Below are 17550 nucleotides of genomic sequence, written 5' to 3' on the forward strand. Positions count from 1 at the left end.
CCTGTTTCTGAGCCGTATGCCCCATGACTAATGATTTTTATAAAATTAAAATGCATCTGGCAATAGGTTGCACATCTTGTGTTATCTAGAAAAGAAAACCTGAGGGGCTAACTATGCGACAAAGAGGGCTGAGAACAAGGGCAGGCAAAGGATGAAGTGGGGCGAAGATAGGCCAAGAGTAAGAATACGGCCAAAACTAGAGTGTGGCAAAAGAGAGAGCATGGCAAGGGTGGACCTAGTACAAGAGGGAAAACAGCAATTGTGGCATGAGGATAGCCCTGACTGAGATCACAAGGACACCAATGGGAAGATACCAAGAGCGAGATCAGAGCTATACTAGCAGGCGGATGGGACTAAGTCAAGACTAACAAGGGCAAGCGAGAGCGGGGTTGCATGGACACTGGCATAAAACCGGCCCAGTACAAGAACAGGAGTGAAACTCACACATTGATTAGTGTTTGGATATGTTCAGTGCTGATCAATTGAACTTCAAATTTTTTAAAATGAAATGTCGCAAGAAGCAGTAAAAGTGATTGCTCTTTCCCTCTAAACTCATGCATTCAATCTAACGAAGAACTGGGAAGTTAAATACTTCATTCAGGCTAAGTATAACAGAAGGTAAATTAAAAATATTAGCAGAGGCTATTGCCTACAAGGTTTAGAGGCAATGTTGAGTACCTGTCTGAGAAAGGCACACATCCCAAAGAGATCTGCACTGCTTGCCATCTCTGTTATGGTTTGCATCCATTGGATATACTAACCTGAATTCAAATGAACAGTTTAAAAAATGCATTAACAAGATTTAAGGCTATTTTAATAGATCACAGAAGAGGAATGACACTTGCTGCTTTATTTCCTGCACCATGTGAGAACTTCAGGCCATTTGTCAGCCAGCTTGGGGACCATGTATGTTGGAATTGTATCAGCTGCTTCATCTGCTGCTCAGTTTTTGAAGTTTGAGGAGCAACTGGAGTCAGTACTGTCCAGTAGAATGGATAAGTATTTCCTGGATCAAACATTCCAGAATGTGGCCACCTCACAAGCTGTAAGAGTTCAGGATAGTGGTTCAAAGCAATCCATAAGAGTAATAGGAGGAAGACAGGACAAAACTGAGATGCATGCCCCTCTCAAGCAGGTAGCCAGTACCGGAGCTTAGAGCAGTAAGCAGTGCAGTTCAGACTATAGCACCAATGAGAAAACGGTGCACAGGAAGGAACCACAAAGAATTGAAATGCAATCATTATAGGAGATTCCATAGTTAGGGGTCAGACAGGCAAATCACTAACCAACATGAGCCCTACAAAAGGTAAAGAATATGATAAGTGAAGCTGTGAATCTGAAGTTGTGGTACACATCAGTACAATGAGGCAATGGCTTGCGGCAATATCACCCGGATTAATAACATGAGATAATGCTCAGAGGACATCAGTTTGAAAACTACAGCAGATGGTACAATTTGAACTCAAGTAATAAATCTGGAACTAAAAGTTAGTCTAATGGTAACCAATAAATTGTTCTGTAAAATCCCTCTGGCTCACATGCAAGTCCAGACAAACAGTAATGTGGTTGACTCTTAAATGTTTTCAGAAATGGCCTGGCATGGCATTCAGTTGGATCCAGTAACCAACATGTCTAAAGCAAGAACAAAATCAGATGGACCACCAGGCATCACCCTAGGTACAAGAAACAATAATGGCAAACCCAGTCCTGTCTACTATGCAAAGTCATATTCACAAACATCTGGGGAGCTAACGGAAAAATTAGAAGAGATTGCCACAGGGTAGTTATTCATAGAATCATCTCTTACATATCATGGTTGCAGGTAGAACGAAATTGCCTCGTGAGTACTCAGACATCAACTCCATGAAATCTCATGGGATCAGGTCAAAAATGGACAAGGAAAATTCTTCCAGTGCAACAGCTGATGAATCAGCACTCCATGTTAAATATTACTTACAAGAAGCACAGAGAGTGGCAAGTAGCATTCCCTCTAATTTTCTTTCCATCTGCATATGCCTCCAAGGTCCATACACAACAGTGACTTCCAGGACTCAAAGTTAATGCTGCAATCAGCATGTTTAGTGGGAATGTTGGTGGCAACAGCACAGAATTAACTCTAGGAGGGAGATCTTCACTGTCCATTAGTAAGCATGGTTCAATACCACCACTGCGAACTAAGCTGTTGAGTCTGCTGGACTAGGTTATGGCAGGTTATGAGGGAAGTAATAAGAGGGAAAAACTTACTTGACTCTGTGCTTACCAAGCTACTTGGAGGCGATGCATCTGTCGATGACAGTAATATCAGGAGTGATCACCAGATTGTCATTGTCAAGACGAAGTCCTGTATTTACTGAGAAGATATTCTCTATCCTCTACAGTGTTGTGTGTCACTACTATTGTCCTATTTGTGGATAGATTTTGAACAGATCCAGTGAACTAAAACTGGGCATCCATGATGCGCTGTGCACCATTAGCAGAACAATTACATTCAGTATAATCTGTTTATTCTAAAAGTTTAATATTGCTTGAAGGACTTGTACTTTGAAGGGTTGTGGAAAACAGGCTTAGCTCAAACTTTCTGGACATACTGGTTTCTTTAAACGAGGTCACTGAATGTTCACTGTGAGCCTGGGAAATGCTACCTTTAAACTCGTGCTTGGTGATATTTGCTTGCTTCAGTAGACCCCACTGAAGCTTTTTTTTTAAAACACTGACTGGCTTGGAAAGGTTCTTGTTTTATCTAATTTAGTTGGAGTTCAAGCTGAATTCGTAGTAAGTCTGCAAAGAACATGCCAAGTTGGAGGGAAGCCTGTTAAAATCAAGCTGTCCAGCTTATCTCACCCATTCATGAAGAGAATACCCTCTCTCAGAGTTCAGCACTTGCTTACCAATAATCTGCTCAGTTTGGGTTCTACTAGAGCCACTCAGTCCCTGACCTCATATGCCTTGGTTCAATATGCACAAAAAAGATGAATTCTAGAAGAGACTGAATGCACTTGATTTCAAATCCACATGTGACCAAGTGTGGCATCAAGGAGACTTGGCAGAACTAGAATCTATGGGAAGTAGGACGAAAGCTCTCTGCTCATGCGAGCGTAATTAGCACAGAGCAAGATCTTTATGGTTGCTGGAGGCCAGTTAGCTCCAGAACTTCCTGCAGTAGTTACACTGCTGGTATCCCAACTCAGACCATCTTCAGCTGCTCCAATGACCTTCCCTACATCATAAAGGTAAAAAGTGGGGTAGATCACTGATGACTATCCAATAGTCAGCACAATCAATCCACTGAACTTCCTCCAAACTATCTCCAATGCAACTATATTCCTCCTCAAGGAAGGGAACCAAAATTGTATGCAATACTCCAGGTTTTGTCTCATCGATAACTTGATCAGTTGAAGCCATGCTTCCTACTTTAATACAATATTCCTTCAGCAATAAATGCCAAAACTCCATTTGTTTTCCAGTTAGCTACTGTACCTGTATAGTACCCTTCTGCAATTCCTGCACAAGGATATCAGATCCCTGTACACTGAACTTCCTCCCATTTAGATAAGTTGCCTTTCTATACCTCCAACTGAAATGGATAACCTCACTTATCCACATTAAACATCATGTGCCAAATTTTGGCTGATTCACCAAACTTATCCATATCCATTTATAAATGTCTTATTTCTTCATTCCAATCCATTTTCCTGTCTATTTAAGTAGCATCTGAAAATTTGGCTATAGTACTTTCTATGCCCACACCCATGTCATTATATAGATTGTAAGCAGTTGGGGGTTCAAGGATCAACCACTGTGGCAAACAACTAACATCCTCCCAATCAGAAAAAGAGCTATTTTTATCTCTGCTTTCTGTTGGTTAGCCAATACCCTATCCAAGCTAATAAATGATCCCTAACCCTATGTAACTGTCTCTTGTGTACTAACCTTATGTGGCACCTTATCAAATGCCTTCTGGAAGTGCAGCTATTAAACATCTACAGGATCCCCATTATTCATATTGCTTGTTACACCTTCAAAGAACCCTGGCAGATTAGACAAACATTTACCTTTTATACCTTAACATAAACCTTTTATAAAGGCATGCTGACTCCAATAGATTTGTATTTTATTTTCATGTAAAATGTTACCAGTAGCAAAGACGAGGCTAAGACTAGAATTTTGAATGAGTACTTGCCATTTGTATTAAGGAACAGAATGTCAACAAAATATCACTGAAAGCAGGGTTAGTACAGGCAATGGCTGAGATACAAATCAAGTGAAACAAGGTATTGGAAAGGCTGCCTTGGAAAGGAACAAATAGGGAGCATGAGTTGGACAGTCAGCTATCAAACACATTCCACTATTCAACTTGATCATGTCTGATCTTCCGCAAGCATTTTTCTCTCACAATCTCGTATCCCTTGATGTCCATACTATGTAAAAATCTATTGATCTCTGTCATATACATGCTTAATGACTAAACCTTAAGAGTTCTCCAGGTCAGAGAGTTGTAAAGACTTAGCATTTGCTGACTGAAGAAATGCTCAGTCCTAAACGGTTTTTTTTATTCTGAGAATAGGTCATGCCTTACAAACCTTATCGAGTTTTTTGAGGATGTGACTAGTAAGGTTGATGAGGGTCGAGCTGTGGATGTGGTGTATATGGACTTCAGTAAGGCATTTGATAAGGTTCCCCATGGAAGGCTCATTCAGAAGGTCAGGAGGAATGGGATACAGGGGAACTTAGCTGCTTGGATACAGAATTGGCTGGCCAACAGAAGACAGCGAGTGGTAGTAGAAGGAAAATATTCTGCCTGGAAGTCAGTGGTGAGTGGGGTTCCACAGGGCTCTGTCCTTGGGCCTCTACTGTTTGTAATTTTTATTAATGACTTGGACGAGGGAATTGAAGGATGGGTCAGCAAGTTTGCAGACGACACAAAGGTCGGAGGTGTCGTTGACAGTGTAGAGGGCTGTTGTAGGCTGCAGCGGGACATTGACAGGATGCAGAGATGGGCTGAGAGGTGGCAGATGGAGTTCAACCTGGATAAATGCGAGGTGATGCATTTTGGAAGGTCGAATTTGAAAGCTGAGTACAGGATTAAGGATAGGATTCTTGGCAGCGTGGAGGAACAGAGGGATCTTGGTGTGCAGATACATAGATCCCTTAAAATGGCCACTCAAGTGGACAGGGTTGTTAAGAAAGCATATGGTGTTTTGGCTTTCATTAACAGGGGGATTGAGTTTAAGAGTCGTGAGATCTTGTTGCAGCTCTATAAAACTTTGGTTAGACCGCACTTGGAATACTGCGTCCAGTTCTGGGCGCCCTATTATAGGAAAGATGTGGATGCTTTGGAGAGGGTTCAGAGGAGGTTTACCAGGATGCTGCCTGGACTGGAGGGCTTATCTTATGAAGAGAGGTTGACTGAGCTCGGTCTCTTTTCATTGGAGAAAAGGAGGAGGAGAGGGGACCTAATTGAGGTATACAAGATAATGAGAGGCATAGATAAAGTCGATAGCCAGAGACTATTTCCCAGGGCAGAAATGGCTAGCACGAGGGGTCATAGTTTTAAGCTGGTTGGTGGAAAGTATAGAGGGGATGTCAGAGGCAGGTTCTTTACGCAGAGAGTTGTGAGAGCATGGAATGCGTTGCCAGCAGCAGTTGTGGAAGCAAGGTCATTGGGGTCATTTAAGAGACTGCTGGACATGCATATGGTCACAGAAATTTGAGGGTGCATCCATGAGGATCAATGGTCAGCACAACATTGTGGGCTGAAGGGCCTGTTCTGTGCTGTACTGTTCTATGTTCTATGTTCTAATTTGATCCTGGTTGCGGACACCATCGCCAAGCCAAGGAAATCATCTTGCCTGCAGCTGCCCCATTGAGCCCTATAAGAATTTTGCATGCTTCAATGATATTCCTTATCCTTCTAAACTCTAGAAAACATAGGTTCAGTCTCATCAATCGCTGCTCATTGGTCAATCTCACCGTTCCAGGAATTAGTGAATATGGTGATTTTTTTTGCACTCTTTCCTCAGTCACAGAGACTAAAACTGCAGAGAACATTTCAGGTGTGGTCTCAGCAAGACTCTAAAATTATACTAAAATTTCTTTACTCTTGTACTCAAATCCTCTTGCAATAAAGCCCACATACCATTTGCCTTCCTCATTGCTTGCTGAGCTGCCTGTTGGTTTTCAGTAACTCTGCAGAATACCCAATGCCCTCTGGGCATCAACACCTACTATTCCCTCATCATATTGTCTGGGACATTATTAAAAGCCTCTTGAAAATCCAAACATATCTCATCCACTGGAATCTCCTCAATCAGCTGGTTACGTCCTCAAAAAAAACTCCAGATTTGTCAAACATTATATGCTTTTTTTATAAATCCATATTGATTCTGCCAAATCCAATCATTATTTCCTAAGTTGTCGAATCATTTCAAATAAAACCCATCTTTTACCCTACCACTGATGTCAGGTTAGTTCCTCATATTGTCTCTCCCTCCTTTCTTAAATACTGGGAAGGATAGACCAAAAGAAAATGATGGTGAGGTAGTGGGGTTACATTCGCTGCCTTCCAATCTGCAGGAGCAGAAGGTTCAGAGAACTTTGCAGATTATAAATATATCACTCTCTCTAAAAATAGTACCCCATTCAACACTCTAGGACATAGACCATTCAATGTGGGAGATTTATCAATTTTCTACCCTATTATTTTCTCCAGTACCAATTTTTGACTAATACTAATTTCTTTCACCTCTCCATTCTTGGTAGTCCTCGGTTCCCTAGCATTCCTGGAAGCGTTTTTTTTTTAATCATCTGTGGGGACTGACACGAAGTATTTAATCAGTTTCTCTTATTTTCTTATTCCTTTCACGTATTCTCCTCTATGTGCCTATTGTGGATCCACACCTGCCTTTGCTAGCCTTCTCTTTTTATAAAATACTCTTAGAAAGTTTTACAGTTCATTATTTACGCTTCTAATGAATTTGCTTCCATACTGTATTTACTTCAATAATTTCTTAGTCCTCCTGTGCTGAATTCTAAAATGCTTCCATTCCTCAGACTATTTATTTTGGCAACTTTATAAGCCCTTCCCTCCGATCTGACACAGTCCTCAACTCTTGTTAACTTTTCTTGGGTGAGTGGAGCTTTTGTACCTGAATGCCACGTAATTCAAATATTGCTAAAAACTAAACACATTCTGTAAATATTTTTCATCTTGCACTTATCAAGACAATTCACATGTACCAATGAAAAGCAAGAATAACATTTATGCTGCAGAAGGGGACTGCGCTGATTGGTTGGCAAGTGGATTTGGATTGGCAGAGACATTGTGATGGAAACTGCACCCATTGGTTAATAACTGTCAGCAAATTAACTGTTTGCTCAACATCCAGTTCTAGGAAACCATTTTGTAGACATTCTACAAATTTATCCAATACAGTACTGAAACTAAGTTTTTCCATTCTGTATACAGATTAAAATCCCAATGATTACCGTGTTAACCTTGTTCATAATTCTCCAATTTCCTAATTTATATCATGCCATTCATTGCCAGCATGTTCTAGTAGTCTATAAACAACTTTTACCATTACTTGAGGTTTATTCGCCCTAAGTGATTCTACATCTTGATCTTTTGATCTATGATTCCCTGTCATCACCTTTTAGTTTTGGTCTATCCTTATACTGAATGTCTTTGAACATTCAATTTCAAGTCTTGGTCACTCTGCAGCCATATCTTTCTATTGGGAATTAAATCATACCTGTTTACTTTCATCAATTCATCTGGTTGCAAATGTTAAGTACATGTTTTAGAATCAAATGCACTCTGTCTTCTTCTTATTTTTGACTTTCTGGCCTCATCTGCATGTGTACTCTAAATTGTACACTCTGTCCCTTCCTACCAAACTCAGATTACCAACTTCCTTATACGTTTTTTTGGTTTTACCTTGTCCTCTCGAAATTATCACATCATCTCTTTAATCTCTCGCACCCACTATTTAGCCCTCTCTACTATTATATGACTCAGTTGAAAAACGGTTCCAGCACAGTTCAGTGATGACCATTCCAACAATATAATTGCATCCCATTTGCTTCAGCATTGGTGCCAATGCCCCACAAATCCAGACCCATTCTCAGATTTGATTTTTGGCAGCCAAGAAATGTTTTCGGATTAACAGTGTAGTATCTCAAGGTCAAAGGGATGATACAGTTTTTAATATTCAATAATGTTGCAATGTACAAATTTAAAGACATTCCAAGACACATACTTATTAGTTTCCTTATTTAATTAGTTGTGGTAGAAAATTTTAATTCTAAGCAATTTTAATCAAGACAATTATCTCCATCTCCTATTTGACATTATATACACCATAGCTTCTGGAACAAACTTAACAGTAGATAAGCAACAAAAGTATACGTGACTATATCCTAAGTTCTTGCAAAATTATTAAAATATACAAATAACTTTTAAAAATTCTTTCAAGAGTAGGGGAGATGGACTCCAACATAACACAACCAGTAATTAAAAGAAAATGCAAACATTACAACAATACAGCTTCTCTTGATCTTCAACCCAATTACTGAATACAAATTTGGAATACTACTTACTGTAAAGAAGAGATCCATAACTCTGCTGTCCAGAAGTGTCTCTCGCCAGGACTCTGTTGGCTTTAACATCACATTTTGGGAGGATTCAAACATAGCTATATAATGCCTGCCCAGTTATCTGGAGTCAAGGTCAATAGAGGAGCATTACTGGGACAAATACTTCCTAGCTACTACTAACATGACTTCAGAGGGAGAATGTAATGGAAATAAACTTTAAGCCATGTTAAATACATGGAATAACTACAGCATGAGGACAAGCAATAAAAGCATTTAACTGTTCAGAAACAAGACCCATGAGTGGTTGCAGATAAAAGTTTGATTACAATCACGTGGCATTCCATTGTGATATGATCACATGAATAAGCACAGCATCTAAAATGACAAGGGGGCAGAAAAAGAAGTTTTAATTAACAGATGCCTTGATTTGTGATATTATAGCTTTTTTCCTCCCTAATAGACCATGACCATTTTTAATATTCACTAAAGTTAAACGTTCACTTATTAATGACAACTGCAGTCATTAGTCTGTGGCACTCTTTTGATGCTGCACTTGTACACGCAACAGGTGTCAGTCTTGGCTGGGTGGTCGTACTCTTGCCTGAGTCAGAGGTCATGAGTTCAAGCCCCACTCAACTTGAGCATATCGTGAAGACAAATGCTTTATTGCAATCCTGAGGGTGTGCTGCACTGTCAGTGATGTGGACTTTCATATGAAACATTAATCTGTCTTGCCTTCTAAGGTAGACGGGTGAATTCTCATGACAATACACAAAGCGAAGAAATCTTGATGGCTTACACATCCTAGAATTGATCATGAAGCACAAATTATCCAGTTATTTGTCTCATTACCTCCTTACCATGCGAAGAAAAAAGTGTTTTCTTATCTTTTCCTACATTAGAACAATGCCTACAATTCAAAAATACTTAATCAGCTGTAAAACATTCTGAAATGGTCAGAGGTGTGAAAAGCACTAGGTATACATAATTTTTTACTGCAGACTGCAAATATTTAAGACCATAAGAAATAGGAACAGGAATAGGCCATTCTGTCCCTCAAGCCTGCTCCACATTCAATAGGATCATGACTGATCTGATATTCCTCATATCAACTTTCCTGCATTAGCTCCTAAACCCTTGTAAGTTGTAGTTTCTAAGAAGTTAACATGCCACCTTTATTTAATTTTTCTTGATGTATACTCTCTGGACCAATCTTGGAATGAAATGTGTCTGTTTAAAATCATAATAAACACAAAAGCTGCTTAAACATATATTTTCATCATTACACAACGTGGAGACTTCGCGCCGTAGACACAATCATGCACACGAATCTCAGATACACCAGCATACTTGGATTTTCATTTTAGTATAAATGACTGCGCAACACAGACACTACAGGCCTAACAACATAAAAGGCAAGATTAGATTGCCTGATTGCTATTATTTATAGCTGACTTAAAAATAAAATTCAATGCTTAATTTTAAAGAAAACTGACAAATGACCAGCATAATTTCACATCAATTAGCTCCACTAGAAGTAGTTACTCAACATGATCAACAAATGCATGTGGAAACCTAAAGAAGACAGAACTATGTTTCCTTCATGAATACCAAAATTAATTAACATGCTACTTCATATGGAGACATTAATCTCTCAATCTAATCTTTGAAACTGACTGTGATGGGAAAACTAAACACAAGTAAAAATCCTACATACCTATTAGCAATATCTTTACTGCTGCTGGAGGTCTGGCAAATTTTACTTCTGACTAAAGTTACATGATAATTACTTCATACGTTTAGAGAAAACTGTGAAGAGCACATAATAATAACAGCACAGCTGAAGAGCATCCGACTTGAAAGGAACACCTATATATAGCTTGGGCCTGCGGCACTCATGCATTGTTTGGCTCTTCTGACTTGGGAGGCATTCCACAGATTTTAATTGTGCTCTGGCAAAGTCTGTGCACTCATTTGGCCAAGAATACAGGTAACAGTTGAAACAACAATAGTTTTCTACCTTTTTACGTCACAAGTTACATCAATATTTGGTATGCAATTATGTTACAATTAAGTTTCAGGATATAATCCCAATACTACAGATAATTGCACTTAAGGTTTAAGCATACGCATAGTGAATTCACATTAAAATAAATGTCTCTTCTCAGAAACACTTATATAGGAATCAGAAATATATTTTCAAACATCTGATTAAGAGGTTGAAAATAAAAATTTGATCCATATCTTAAACACAGCCCTAGTCTTTAGTGATGATTAAAATAATAACAAAAATCACTTTGGATGTCTAGGATGTTAACAGATCTGTGAGATTTCTCAATGATCACTGCAGATAACTGCCCATGTGCAATATACAGGGTTTTCAGTTTGTTGGATTATGGAAAAAAAACACTCTCTCAAAGATGTAGTATGTATAAGCAGTAAGTTACAGATTTCTTAGCAAGGATTAAAGGAAAATAGTCAAATTTTAACATGTTCACTTGCCGTTCACTTGCCTCAAATGATCAGAACTATACTAGTCAACTCATGATCTCTTCAAAGCAGTTAGATTTGGCACTATTTAACTAGCCATAATATTTAGCAGTTACATACTGTTATTTTTAGTAAAACAATTCATACTAATGCTCTGATGACAATTTTGGCACCATAGGATTACTATGCTATTTAGTTCACAATGCTCAAAGAACTAGCAATTGCTAGTTAGATAAAGGTACACAAACTGAGCGTAAGGATTGACATAAATCATCAGATTTTTACTTACCATAGTATAATCCAGCATAAGGGAGAGCAGCATCTTCTACTGCATACTATCCTTGGAATTTATATGCTTGTTAAATCCAACATTTTATAATTATCCATTCTAACTTTTGCAGTCAAGGGTCAGCCAATTTTCATTCTTTTTTATAAAAAATTTTCTCAAATAACCATAGCTTATAAAATGAAAAACTAACAATAACTGTTTAATTTGATTATTTTAAGAGCAGAACTGCAACTTACAATGCTTTCTCTTCCTTCCTTTTGGTTTTCTTTTGTTCTTTACTCCTGAAGATATTGAATCCTTACGTGGTGCTGCTTCATAGGATGTGTACTGCCCTCCATCAAAGCTCACAACTTCAGATTTGCATAATAGCCGGCTATTTGATTTTGGGAAGAGACCATGACACTAAAATCAAATCCCATTCTCTCCCAATCATCCCACACAAAAGAAATTCCATCAGAAAATGATCAAGAGTCGAGAATGAAACAAAGATCTGCAGATTCTGAAGATCTGAAACAAAGGCAGAAGTTGCTGGAAAAACCCAGCAGGTCTGGCAGTATCTCTAGAAAGAAAGCAGAGTTAACATTTTGAGGCCAGTGAGTCTTCTTCAGGACAGGTTGGAAGGAACTGGAATTCCAGCTCATCTACCCTTCTCCAGCCAAGGGTGCACTGCCACATCCCCGTTCTATGATAAGCTAACATAGTAGAAGAGAAATTCTACCCAGGAAATTTGTGATCCGTAGTGCATAAAGAGAGTGTGTCTATGGATGAATGAAAATGAAACTTCACTTCAACCAAAATGAGTTAAAAATACTCTTCAAACGCAACCAACCATTATTATCCCTCCAATCACAAAACAAACTAACACAACACACCTCCAACACAAAAAAAATAAAAGTGAAGCTCGAGGAAGGATATAATTCGGTGGAAGAAAGTTCCAGCTCAAGACTTGGTTAGCAAGTGCAAGGTAACGTTGAAATACCGAAGACATCTGAGCACTGAGGTTTTCCCGTCGGCTGAATTCCTGAAGCACCTCAACCGTCAAAACAAATATCTGGCGAAGGTCATCCTCCTGTATGTTTGGTAACAAGAGCAAAAATAAACACACACGTGATCTAGTTAAATTCAATACCAATACGTATTATGATTCTGGCTGTCTGATTTTTATTTAAAGCTAGGCTTAAAGTCTATTATAGTCATCCTGTCTCTACTTTCATTTTGTCTAATGTTCAGGAAAAGCATTCAGAGTAATGATGATGGAGACATTTGTCACTAGAAAACAATTGAAACAACTTCAAATATGAACAGTTTAAGTACAATCCCATGTTCCAGTGTGCTTTGGATTGCATTTCCTTCTTTCTCTTTTTTTAATTCTGAATTTAGACAATAGGGAGCAGCACAAAGATAACACTGTAGAATTTGTTGGTAAGTTTGGTGCCCTCCCTGATGGATCATTGGATGAATTTGGCCACCTTTTAAATGGCAATCTATTAAGTGAAAATCTGAGTATTGTATTTGGCCTTTTTCTAGATAAGTCCCAGATTTGTGTTGAATTAGTTGATCACAGAATCCCCAGTGCGAAAACAGGCCATTCAGTCTAACAAGTCCACACCAAACCTCCGAACAGCATCCCACTCAGACCCATTGCCCTACCTATCCCTGTAACCCTACATTTCCCTTGGCTAATGCACCTAACCTAGACAGCCCTGAACACTACGGACAATTTAGCATAGTCAGTCCACCTAACATGCACATCTTTGGACTCAATGAGGATAAAAAAAGCAAGGCACTGTAACTGATCTTTGTGCCTTTCAGTCGAGGAGAGAAAAAACTAGATCTGAGTCTTGTTCACAATTGCTAATTAACAGTCCTGCTAGAAGTACATTGACTAAAGATGGGACAGGAGGGATCTTGTGGAGCAGTGGTAGTGTCCCTACATGTGAGTCAGAAGGCCTGGATTTAAGTCCCAACTGTTCCAAACACGTGTCAAAACATCTTTGAACAGGTTGACGAGGAAAAGGTATTTAAAGATAGGATTGGGTTTTCCTGTGATGCAGTCTCTGACATTCAACTGCAATGCTCATTAACTTACATTATTTGCTAAAGGGCAAGAGAGCAAAAAACTAGCAAATGAAACTGTACCCTCAAAAAAAGCAAAACAATAAGAACAAGAAGGTTTCAAATGACAGCCCCAAAGAAACAGACTACATGACTGAGAAGGACAGTTACCAAGCTTTCCTTGAGGAATCGTGCAAATTGTTATATAAAATCAAAACAAAATAAAATAACAATGCTTTTCAGGAGTACATGATCATTTTGAGAACAAAAAGTAACAACACAAAAAGAAGAAAAATGTAATTACAACTCTAATAACATCTGGCCCCAGCAATAAAGATGCTACAAGACTAAATAGCCCTGTCCCATTTGGGGTTATTCATATGTTCATATTTTAAAACTATTAGAGGATAAAATAGCTAGTCACTCCAGCTGCACCTGACTTTTATTTAGTTTCCCACAAGTTAATTCAAAACAGTTCTCTCCTTCTCATGCCTAACTCACTATGTATTTCTAATTGTTGCAGCAGCTTTCAGATATGTTGCTATCACATAAAACAATTAAGGCGACAAGTGAAATAACAACCTCAAGCCAAGGGTACAAGTGTACCATAAAGTTTAGAATATATTTGCAGTCTGGGTCTGGTGATTATCTCAAAATGAGCATGAATGACAAAAAGACACTAAAATGCAAGGGTTTGAAATATTAAACTTATCTTCTAATATTCATTTATTACAACTTTCAGCTTTTAAAATCAGAAATAATGGTCCAACTCAAAGAATGCTGGACATAATGGTCTGTGTATTCAGATATGCAGTTTCATTACTTTCTAAAACCTATACCATTTTAGTTTATGACAATGCACATTGCCACAATCTTTACCTGAAATATTCTCTTGCAGCTTCCATGGAATTCCATGCTGAGACCAATGTTGCTGGTTTTAGTGGAACTTGAGAACTCACTTAACAATGCTGTTAGGATTGAACACGCCAATGTCTGCTGCAAGACAAGTTCAAGCAATGTTAATGTTTACAGTTATATTAAGTACAATATTAAAAACAAAACAGACAACAGATATTGGTAGCATCATTGTAAAGTTGCATGAGGCTATATGAGGAGAAAAAGAGAAGTGGAAGGAGGAGTGTGATGGTAGTTGAAAGCAATAGTCCAGAGAAGAAAGCAGTAAAGGACAGGTGAGAAATGTCAAGATCTGGGAAGAACCTGCAATAGCTGGAATGAAATGCCACAGGCAGCATAACTGCCATACATTTCCTTGATTTTCAGGCAGATGGTGTTGGGAAAAATCATTTTTTTATAAATTACTCACACATGATGTGGGTGTTGATGGTAGGGCCAGCATTTATTGCCCATCCCTAGTTGCCAGTGAGGTCGTGGTGAGCTGCTTTTTTGATCCATTATAGTCCAAGTGCTCTAGAGGGAACTGCAATGCCAACAGGGAGGGAATTCCAGGATTCTGACTCAACAACAAAGGAACAGTGATATACTTCCAAGTCAGGGTGGTGAGTAACCTGAAGGGTAACCTGCAGGTGTTCCCATGCCTCTGCTCCCCTTGGTCATTTGGGTGGAAGTGATCATGGTTTTGATGCGTATGGAGCTTGGGTCAATTTCTAGAGTGCATCTTGTTGATTGTACACACTGCTACTACTCAGCACTGGTGGTGGAACCAGTGGATATTTGTGTATGTGATGCTAATCACATCTCCTTCCCAGTGTTGTTGAAGCTACGTTCTTTCAGGCCAGTGGGGAGCATTCCAACACACTACTGATTTATGCTTTGTAGATGATCTTCAAACACTGGGGAGTCAGGAGGTGCAGGATTCCTAACCCGAGACCCGCATTTTTAGCCACCGTATTTATAATGGCTAGTCAGTTCAGTTTCTGATAAAAGGTAACCCCAGGATGTAGATAGTGGGGTACTCAGCAATAGCAATGGATTAGGGCATTTATTAGATTGTTTCTTACCTGTGACAGTCATTACTTGGTATTTGCGTGGCGCAAATGTTACTAGCCACTGTTCAGCCAAAGCCTGGATGTTGTCTAGACCTTGCTACATTTGGATATGCTGGGCTGTTTCAATAGCTGAGGAATCACAAATGATGCTAAATATTATACAACCTTCAATGTAGATCTGGGCTTCTGACCTTAAGATGGATGGAAGTTCTTTGATAAAGAGGCTGAAGATGGTTGGACCTAGGACACATGCCTGAGAATTATTGCAGAAGTGTTCTGGAGCTGAGATGACCGATCTCCAACAATACAACCATTGTCCATTAAGCCTGGTATGACTATATGCAGTTAGACTATCTTCAAGAAAGAGCTAGAACAACTTGCCGAGAGCCAGGATTTAATGGGACTGACAAATATCATACTAATGTAAACAGCACTATGGAAAGGGCATGCTAATAAGGCTAACTTAACAGTGACACATCACAGATATTAGGACCATGTATTTTGTTTTAAAAAGAGAAGCTTTCAAACAAGGTATTACTGCATCTTTGGCTCTTAAATTGTTTAATTAAAAGATCTTGATTTTAATTCAGAAAGCAAATTTGCACCTAACAGTTGTACTCATTTTTATTTTATGAATGCCGTTAACTTGCAAAGCAAGTAGCTGTGTGCAAGAAAAAAATAAGAATGGACTGTATAGTTCGGATATGGTTAATACTAAATATGACTGAGGATATTTAACAATAGATTAGGTATTGTATAAAATGGATGTTGATTAGCATTGATTATGACAGGTGTTCTCTGCTTTCATTATTAAATCAAATGCTGGAAATTGGAAAGTAAACTGTACACATTTCAGTGGGAATGACTTTGTAAAAAAACTAGACAAGCATGATGTTTATTTTGTGCATATAAAATTCCAGAAGGAACCAGTTAATCATTTTTAATTTGTGTCGCTAGTTAAAGGAAAATAATCAGAATACTAGGAAAAAAATCAAGTTCTCTGATTGCTAATATACCTTGAACATCCTTGTTAACAGCTGCTTTGATGGCCATCTGGAAGACAACACCTACTAAGATGGCACAACATTGCAGAGTCAGCTTAGGTTGTAGACTCAAGCCCCGGACCAAGAATTCAACCAAAAAAATCCTTTCGTACAGAGGTGAACATGTGACCATCTGAGCCAAGTTGGAATTATACCACATACATACAGTACGTACGGCAATTTGACTGGAGATTCAAAACTTGCACAAAAATCATTATCCTTAAGCAAGAAACTTCTACGTACATAAAAACTGACTTACTCCTAAGTTTGGACATCAACCCCTGAATGAATTGCTTAATATGGTTACCCAGTCAATAACTGACCATACAGATCCAGAGCATAAATTCATAGACATCAGCTAGTTTTTACAACAAATGCCATAATCCCTGTCTAAGGGGAAAATAGAACAAATCTCTCAGTTTCTACTGCAATCAACTGCTGGAAGTGTATAAACATCAGAACAGGACAGAATCAGCTCCATTATGACAGTCCTACTGATCAAACATATGTGCCTTACATATTAACTAAAAGTAAGCACAGCTCTAAAATAAGAGGTGACTAAAAGTTTAGTCAAAGAGGTGCACTTTAAGGGTGGTCCTCAAAGGAGTTGTATGTGCAAAAGTTTCAGAAGGGATTTGTCGACACTCAGCCAAAGCCATCGTTATCAACAGTGGCACAAAGGCTGGGGATGGTGGAACTGGAGTACTAAGGGGCTAGAATGAAAGGAATGTTGAATCTGCCAAGGATTGAAGAAATAGGCTATGGAAGAGTTTAAATCTGAGGCATTTGGGGACTGGGAACCAATACAGATCAGTGAGCACCCCAATGGTAGATGAAGGGTACGTAGTACATACAGTAGATGCAAATTATGAATGAAAGATTAATGAGAGGTAGACCAGGAGAGCAGTGAAATTGTTCAGGCAGAAAGTAAGACAAACAAAAAGAAGTGAACAATATTACGAGAGGGAAAGTAAGCCACCTTGTTAAAGAGGTTATATTGTCAGTAACTCAGCTTGGGATCAAATAGGATTCTAGTGTTGCAAACAGAAGGTTCAATCACATACAGTCTGCAAAGGGGAAATAATCCATGGTGAAGTTACAGATTTTGTAA

The 17550-nt window shown here is 38.7% G+C and overlaps 1 protein-coding gene across 3 annotated transcripts in view; it reads right to left on the minus strand.

Annotated features, from left to right (window-relative positions):
* xpo4 (exportin 4) overlaps positions 1–17550 on the minus strand; it is a 121549-nt gene that overhangs the window by 58754 nt on the left and 45245 nt on the right. For 2 of the 3 annotated variants that reach the window (XM_048532223.1, XM_048532220.1), the window contains exons 5-7: positions 14309–14425; positions 12290–12443; positions 8599–8711 (exon numbers count right to left, since the gene is read on the minus strand). In XM_048532223.1, the coding sequence (XP_048388180.1) occupies positions 8599–8711; positions 12290–12443; positions 14309–14425 (384 nt within the window). The remainder of the gene's footprint in view (positions 1–8598; positions 8712–12289; positions 12444–14308; positions 14426–17550) is intronic. The other variant, XM_048532221.1, reaches the window with a different exon arrangement.

The sequence above is a fragment of the Stegostoma tigrinum genome, chromosome 6, assembly GCF_030684315.1.
Source record: "Stegostoma tigrinum isolate sSteTig4 chromosome 6, sSteTig4.hap1, whole genome shotgun sequence".
Taxonomy (NCBI): domain Eukaryota; kingdom Metazoa; phylum Chordata; class Chondrichthyes; order Orectolobiformes; family Stegostomatidae; genus Stegostoma; species Stegostoma tigrinum.